General features: G+C 42.9%; 1 protein-coding gene across 1 annotated transcript; it reads right to left on the minus strand.

Annotated features, from left to right (window-relative positions):
* Positions 1-3,804: 3,804 nt before the first annotated feature.
* Positions 3,805-7,955, minus strand: twist2. The gene is made up of 2 exons (XM_063214511.1): positions 7,278-7,955; positions 3,805-5,287 (listed from the first exon to the last, which is right to left on the minus strand). The coding sequence occupies exon 1, from the start codon at positions 7,794-7,796 to the stop codon at positions 7,308-7,310; it is 489 nt and encodes a 162-aa protein (XP_063070581.1). The 5' UTR covers positions 7,797-7,955; the 3' UTR covers positions 3,805-5,287; positions 7,278-7,307.
* Positions 7,956-9,110: the final 1,155 nt, after the last annotated feature.

The following is a 9,110-nucleotide window of genomic DNA, read 5'->3' on the forward strand; positions in this document are numbered from 1 at the left end:
CTACATACATATACATATATCACCTATTATGCATCCACCTGCCATGTCTCAGCACAGAGCACACACACACAAAAAATCAAGACCGGAAACACAGTTGTCAGACTCTAAAGACATAATAGCGGTGGACGGTAGGGTTCAGTAACTATAGCATGCACCTGGACTTTTGCAGGCCTCAAACGAACACGAGCTGGAACGTAAAGGCGAAAAGAAGGGGGGGAGAGGAGGAGAGGAGGAGAAAAAAATGGTTCTTGCATGCCATGGCCGATACTGTATACACACGTGCGCTGCCGCTGCCACGTCAACGGATGGATGGATCATCGGGCCCCAGCTCGACTCAGCTCGGCTCACTCGCTGGCCAGCGCGTGGGCTTTCCGACGGGGTCGCCAGACCGCTGGCCTCTCTTGCATCTGTTGTGCGGAGGCCTTGCTGCTCTGATGTTCTCCGGGACAGACCAGAGCCAGAGAGCCACTCAGTAACCCTGATGAGGCACAGCCAGGGCCGTTTCGAGGTATTTTGGGGGCTCTAGGCAAAGACAGACTCCGGGCACTTTCTTCTCGTCAAACTATTGCCGATGGCCCCCTCAACAGAGATTTCGATTGCCATATCATTGCAGTTTTTCGGTCATTTAATTTAGGGAGGTGTTGCCACACTCACAAAGTTGTCAGTGCTGTCATTTGAATACAAGTACATAACCAGGCATTATCAGGCGCCCCCTTTTCATCTGAGGGCCCTGGGCAATTGCCTAGTTTGCTCGCCTGGTGGTGACAGGCCTGGGCACAGCTTTGAGTGGGATCAAAGCATTAGAGAGGTCCTGATTCAGTAAGAAACATCCAGCATGCCTCAGAAACTCCAACCCACCCCCCACCCCCCCATCTCCACTAACACACACACACACACACACACACACCACACCATCGTCAGCTCCACCATCCACACCCTACACCCTACACCACACCCCACACCCCACACACCCACTCAAGACGTTCTCCCCACCCTACTCATCCCCTAGTATCCAGGCTGCCTGGAGCCCCTTTGGAATTGTGGGCCAGTCGATGTTTGGAGTAGCATCGCTGGAATTCCATGCGGTGCGCTGGACCCTGCTCCAGAATGATTTTTGGACAGCAACGGTAAACACAGGACCAGAGCAAAAAAGGGGGAAAGAGAGACTATTCAGCACCTGTTTTAAAAAAAATAAATGTTAAAAAAAGGTGAAGAACTTTCTTTAAAAAAGAACAGAAAGTGGAGAGTGGAGATGTAATCATTTCACATGGTGTTATTATACACATTGATCAAGATTTCCCTGACACGGAGACTGCTGGCCGCAGACTGGCGAGAGGAGAGGGGAGTAATATGAGTGAACATGAAAAGGTTTATTCACCTCAGCTGAACTCCCACTTTTTAAGAATGAACTTCAATCTCAATAATAACGGTGGAGTGTCATCATCCATTAGCTTGAGCTGAGCATTCATTTTAGTGTTCGCTCAACATGAGGATGAGTAAATTATAGTCTATTGCTGCGACACTATCTTATCTTACTGTGACATAGCCACGCACTGGCACGGTGTGTTAGATAGCCCTACTTGTGGAGGATGACCTCCTCCTAGAGTGCAATGTAAATACAAATAAACATCCCTAAACGCATCTTATGGTGTTTATGCTGATTGTCACACACACCCAAGTGAATTTGTGTGTGTGTGTGTGTGTGTGTGTGTGTGTGTGTGTGTGTGTGTGTGTGTGTGTGTGTGTGTGTGTGTGTGTGTGTGTGTGTGAGAGAGAGAGAGAGAGAGAGAGAGAGAGAGAGAGAGAGAGAGAGAGAGAGAGAGAGAGAGAGAGAGAGAGAGAGAGAGAGAGAGAGAGAGAGAGAGAGAGAGAGAGAGAGGATATGTTTATGTATATTTTGTTCCTGTGGTTTGAATACAAAATGTCTTACACAGAGCAATAAATGGGATGCACACAGACATATAAAGCTCTGACAGTTTGACATGGGCATACTATCCTCTATCCCTGCTGCTCACATAAATTAGATTGAATGCAAGAAAGAAATGCACTTACCACACACACACACACACACACACACACACACACACACACACACACACACACACACACACACACACACACACACACACTGTTAACCCAAGCATTAGGGTGAGTGAAAGAGAGCCGAACATGAAATCCTATTTGAGACGCGCGCAGCGTAAACCTTTACTTTATCCATTTTACTGCAAATTAAAGTTTTGTTGCTTTTTCCGTCTGATTTTACGGGAAACATCTGGGCCGCGCTGCGCGCTGTTACTGTGGCCCGCGGCGTTTGGAGAGGGCTGATTTGGCTCTTGGGGGAGAGCGGGGGGGCTGTGGTGGCGGGAATAATGAGCTATTATCAAACACGCTGCCGGTAGGAGGGAGGCACAGGACCGCTTTCGCGCCCAGATTCCCGTGGCATGAGAACGGCACGGTGGGATCCTTACTGCGCAAACTTGTAACATTACAATCGGCATCACTCTCAGGGCTAACCAAACCGTTGTAAAATATATATATTCATTTTGTAATAGCAAGTAAAGGCCCACTTGTTATTGAAGAGAAATGTGAAAATTAAACTCTGTTGCAATGCAAAATAGTTTTTTTATATAGTTTTGTTAAAGCATGCACATTACTTTTAATCACTAGGGCAGAGCTAGGCTCAGGTGTTATTTCGATTGATTCAGGCTACCTCAAAGAAAAATGCTTTGTTGGCTGTGCAACTGAAAATTAATAGAGCTCATAAAAGTGGACTGGAGGAGATTGTTAAAAAAAAGAAATTAATTAAAATACAATTTTACTCAAATGAGCAGAATGCGATGCATCATGCTTTGCTGTCTAGTGGAAATAACTGTGAATGTATCTATAATTACAAGCGAGTTATATAGGCATCCCTGTATTTGTGATTATGGGGGGCAGGTGCACAAAACGTGAGAGGTGTGGTCCCTTAGCGCGAGCCCTCACCGCAACCTCCCTCTCCGGTTTCTTTTGGCCTCTCCACCTGCGCGCTGTGCCGGCCGCCACAGGAAGATGTTATGAGACCTGCACGGCTAAATTGCAGGTGTTTCCCCTCAACACACACACTACCTACTGCCATATTACCGCAGGCCTTCTAGCATGTTCTCCTTGGGACCTCAAACCTCACGTACCGCGAGTGAGTTTTCTTTTGTAGTTGGTTTAGGGACTGTTCGTTATTTATTTTTGGGGTCGCCGGAAGATGTCCACCTTTGATCGTCAAATTTTGCATGACCCTCCCCTAACGAGCTTCAAAACTTTGATGACCCTCCCCGCGACGCCGTCAAAAAAATGCATGACCCTCCCCTATGGAGAAGTAGTAAATAGCCCTACCTTATTTTTTATTTTTTTGACAAACGTTGATTGACCAACGCTGCTGCTAGCTAGCTTACTGGATGTTATTGTAGGCGCCCTCTTGAAAACTATAGTAGTCTACTTCACGAACGCGGGGGCATTTCATACATTTATAATTTGATTTAGCTTATGATAACTTATGATAGCTCTTCGACACAACAGAACACAACGGGGTATGAATCTGTGATCAATTTTAGCTAAATGGAGAAGCGTTTCTGAGGCTATGTTACATCAAAGCATACAAACAAGGTAGGAATGCTTTTTTCTAATAAATGTGCCAAACATTTTTGGATGACCCTCCCCTAGCCAGATTAAAAGAAATTGATGACCCTCCCCTCAGCAATGAAAAAAATGACGTGACCCTCCCCTATTTTCTTCCGGTGACCCCGAAAATAAATAACGAACAGTCCCTTATTAAAGCACTACCGACGTCTGAAAAACCATTAATATTTAAATAATTGCCTTCAATGCATCCTGCAAATGTTTTCCTTCAAGGCCTGTAGTTTTCAGACCAACATGCACACACGTGTTGATTTTGGTTAATTCTAAGAACAGCGTGTATATAAGCTGGGCCTTGCAAAAACAAATAATTAATGTTTATGCGCATTGTGCTGTATTATGCATGTGCAGCACGCATGCCAAGACCATTATTTGTGCAGGGTATGGACACATTGTGCATTATCACTTTCGCAGATTTGGATCTCATGAAGTCTGGGAAAATTAGATGTAAACAATTTTATGCTTTTCCAGTGTGGTTTAGCTAGAAAGGAAAAAATAAGCGGTCTGGTAGGGGTCCGGTATTTAAAGTTCAGCAAATAGCTGCTGTCGTTATCTGCGGTGTGGTTCGGGTTCCTTTGCTCGTTAAAGAGTTTCCCTCCGGCTATCACCATTTAAGCCATTACTTGCTATTAAGGCGGACAGGCCTTTTATACGCCTTGGTTTAGAACTGGCTAGCACTTCTCCTTTGCTAATGAACCTGTGTGTACAGTTCTAACAAAAGGCTTTTGCTGCTTTTTTGCTTTCCACAACAAGGGAGGGCGAAATAAACCCACACAACTATTCCCATTCTTCCTCACACCTTAGTAATTTGTCTGGCTTCATGTGAAAACCCACAGTCCCTCATGTAGCCTTTGAGGTGAGATCTGCCATGCATGTGGCAACCAAATAGAGTGCGTGCAGAATTTAAAGCGATGTGGAATGGAATGCTATATTTCAATTGCGTTTATTACAGCTTATTTGAACTCACCTACCTATTCATAACCCAAATACTGTACAAGGTAGAATGACGTGATTTGACGTTGTGCGTAAAACTGGACCTGTAAGGTGTTCTGTCCAAAACAATGACTTCCAACTATACCGTTCAAAAAATATGAGTTTTAATAAATAAGCACAAATATACAATGGACGGATTTTGAGAATGCTGTCTACATTATCCTACCAGAATCCATGCAGCGTACCTCAAAAAAGAATTACTCTAAATTGCATTGGTCCCTTTTTAAAGCTGGCGATAATCACAGGTAGCCTATGTACAATATTTTGTATCGAAACATTTATATATAAAATTCTATTTAAAGATAAAAAAACAACATATGAAATATGGTATTCTTTAAAGTTATCAAATGGCTTTCGCTCTCCAACCACACCAACATTTAATAACTCGTTAAATGGTAATAAATGTGTTAGTCGACACAGGAGACGCCACTGAACACTGGGTACCGCAATGTAATAAGTCAGTTATTACGCGTGGTCAGTTCTCTGTCTTCTTCACAGATGTCTGATGCCTGAAGTATTCAATCAGAGTCCGCAGCTGTGTATCACATTACGTCTCATAAAAAGTCTTTGAGGTTCGAAGGTTCTTCAATTAATCCTTTGGTGTCTTCATATAGTGGAAGTAAACAGTCTGTGGGGAGAAAAAAACCAACAAGAAATACATTACTCAACTTGCCATTCTTCAAACGCTTCTGATGTTTATTAATAGGCCTAGTTAATATCATTTATTTATTTTTTGGGAAAAGGAATTCTAGGCCGCACGGCAAATGGACCGGGGCACTATCAGCAGACCACGTTCTGTTTATTTACACGTGCAAACATGTGAATAGACGAATAGGTATAGGAAGCAATTAATGAAACAATTACATGAGTAAAGTGCTGCCACATGTGGAAGAGGGGGGAAGAATTGGAGTGTAAACATGCAGCTCTATTCATGGCTGTTACATCACTTAAAATAGTATCGTAGTTTTCTAGTTACAGTAGTTTAGAGTAGTTTAGGAAACGATTGCTTTCCCCTCTCCAAATACGCAGTGACATTCGACTTGTCAAAGACTTTTTCAACATAAGTAGGCTTTCATGGACATGGAGACATAATACTGGCCATATTGGACCAAATGAAGACTTGTCTTCCCAATAAGGACCCATAAACAGGTAGGGCTACGTCTCTTTTACATCAAGTAGCCTACATTACATTATGTCCATACCTTTGTTGCTTTAACTGTGTTGCTATTCATGATCATTAATTATTTCCTCATTGTCACCTCAAGCTTAATTTCAGAGTCACTGTCACACCAACATTTTTAATCCCAAAAACGTCACACGTATGTGTTTTATTGGCCTATATAGGCCTGCTACCACATCTTAAAAAAATATATAAAAAAATAAATAAATAAAAATAGTCAAGGCGCGTGATTAGAGTTACGCACACCCGGCCTGCAAAGATAAAGATATCGACTCCATAACAAAGATGTACCTAACTAATATGCACCTTTTGGTCACCCTAAAGTATGCATAGTCAACTGGGTCCATCTAGTCATTCCGTGATTCCTCTCTGAAATCATGATGTCCCTGCTGAAGGTTTTTCATCACAATTCTGAATTTTGGTGACCTTGACATTTCTGAGCAAAGCTATGTAAACATACCCACTCCTTTCGGCTTACTTTTCCCTGTTATTTACATTTGGTAGATGAGTATCAATTTATGGGTTTTTTTTTTTTACTACAACACTCTGTCTTTTAATTAGGCCTACTCACAATTAGTTGTGCGTAAAACACCTTGTGCGTAAAATGCGTTCCCAATTTGACTACTGTGAAGTGCTGAGTTGTATGGAAATGTAGAAATAATAACATTCACTCTGGCTGCAAGCCAAGAGCCCTTTCACTCGTGCCCCCCTAATCTAACGCTGGTTTGAACTCTGTGCCCATGCAGGCTCGTGGGTAGCCATTTCTGTGGTCCACGCACAGGAAAAACGTTCCTTTGTGGGGCTAAATTACCCGTGAGGGACCCAGTTCGTGGCTCACTGCTTCTGCAAAGCCTCTCCTCTCTCATGATCTGTAGGTCTCTCAGTGACTAGGATGGCATCCAACGACACATGACCCAATCTGTGGTGAGTGTTGTCAGTAATGGTTGTTGTGATGATGCACTTAAATGTCCAATTAAAAGGCCCGCAAAAGAACACAACTATTTATCTCCTACTCTTACGTAATGTAATTTGGAATTCTGCTTGCCACCCTAATTCCACATTAGGAGCTGTGTTGACAATGATGAAGAAACAACACCTAGCGCTTTCTTTTCTTAACCGAGGGTCAATACGTTTTGTAATTGTTTTAGGCCCGTTGCGCATCCACCTACTATTTGTAAATATGTTCCTTGGTTTGACAGTTTGAAGATATCTATGGGTTTAGGCCTATAGCCGAGTCAGTTCGTGATACACAGCGCCAATGTCTAAACTGGTCTCCAATTTGTCACTTTATGTAATAAAACCGTTATAACCGTCATTACGCAGCCAGCAGTTGGTCTGACCACATCTACTTCATGTCACTGAATTAACTGCTGTGCTGTCACCTTGGACACATTCAAACCATTTCTACAAAAGTTGACACATTTTTAACACAACATACCCCTTTGGCATAATCAGGGCGTCTTGGTAGCTAATGGGTCGCCGACATAGACCACGCGCCCTCCATCCTCCACACCGAGAAGGCATAACTGAGTCTCTCGTGCGCAACGTAACTGCAGCTTGACATCTTGCTGTCCATCTCGTCGCTCTGCAGCACCTGACAGAGGAAGTCAATGTACCGCGAGGCTAGCTTCAAAGTCTGGATCTTGCTGAGTTTATCCGATGGAAGGGTCGGGATGATTTTTCGTAACGACGCAAAAGCTTCGTTGAGCGACTGAGTCCTTTGCCTCTCCCTGACGTTGGCCAGCACACGTTGGTTCTGCAACTCCTCGTAGGACTGCGTGCTGCTCGGACTGGGTTTTTTGCCCCGTTTCACGGAGGACGAAGGGCTGCCGTCCTCGCTCGACTTTTTACTGTGTCTCCTCTTCCTTCCAAACCTTTTCTGTTGTCTGTCCAACTCCTCCTCGCTGGTCACTATGCTATCCACAGGGGAGACGGGAGAACTCGAACTCTCTTCCATCTCTTTTTTAGAGAAATGCAAGGAAAGGGAAGAAAAAACGCTCTCCACCTTAGAATCCGTGGTGAGGGAATATATCCGTTGTTGCAGCCACACAGACAATTTTTGAAGTGGAGTTGGATCTTCTCTCGTAGACTTTGGTGTTTTGACTGGGGCACTCAATTTTCAAAACTGTCGCTTGGCACAGTTTTCCGTTCGCAGGAAGTTTTTTCCTAAATTTTTTTGGAAACTTTACCCCAGTTTCGGATGCTAAATAGTGGTGTGAATGGAGGGGGAGGCAGCGGCGAGCTCCCATTGGCTGGCCAATAAACAGGAGGGACTAGCGAGTTTTAAATTACAGTACATCTCCCAATGATGCCAATCACAATCCGCTCCTCAAATAAATATTTTACGCACAGGAGGAACTATTAAAATAATAATAAAAACGACTGTCTATAATCTAATTTTATAACAAATACATTATTCTCATTAGGCCTATTTAATTATGCACGAATAGCCAAAATGTTTATTTTGCATCATTTCACTTTCAAATGAATGCAGCGTAGGCTATAATGCAGAATACTTTCTGCATTATAGCCTACGATAATTTAATAATACGAGCATTTAGCTCATCGTTTATACTATATACATTTATTGGGGAAATTATTACACAATCAAAAATGCATATCATAAAAACAATGGCATAGCCTATATCCTACTTTATTATTAATCTTTTAACTGGACGTATTATCTCTTTCTTAAAAGAGAGAGGCGAGGATAGAAAAGTCCTAGAATAACCAAAGGGTTCTAGTGTTTCTGCAGATGCCTCCGTTGGGGGATTCCATGCATTTCGCTCGAGCACTACCCCTTGATGTGTGATGTCATGTTTTCTACACATTGCTTCCGCACGTGGCTCTTATTATCGTTCGCCATTATCCGCTGCCAAACCCTTCTGTTTTCAGTGTCAGCAGAGACCGGGGCTTTTTCAACTGGCTTATTTTAGTTGTGTGTTTAACTATTATTACTCTGTACTTTCTGTAATTCAGGATTTCTACATGTTTTAAATAGGGGCAGGCCTGCGTATTATGCTATACGTAGCCTACCTGGAGGATTACATGAAAAGAAAACAGATCTGGTGGTTCCAACATTTACAGTCTCATAATAACAATAAAATGTATTTCATTGGACATTTAATTCAAGGATTTACTGCCACTTGCATTATCTGTGTAATTTGATTAAAGTTCCTATACCAGCTGTAGCACTGTTAAAATGTTGAATTTAATGAGCACCATGCACAACATCCTATTCCCCTTCATATTGTTTTGTCTTCAGCAAAAA

The sequence above is a fragment of the Engraulis encrasicolus genome, chromosome 13 (assembly GCF_034702125.1).
Source record: "Engraulis encrasicolus isolate BLACKSEA-1 chromosome 13, IST_EnEncr_1.0, whole genome shotgun sequence".
In the NCBI taxonomy this organism is placed as follows: Eukaryota; Metazoa; Chordata; class Actinopteri; order Clupeiformes; family Engraulidae; genus Engraulis; species Engraulis encrasicolus.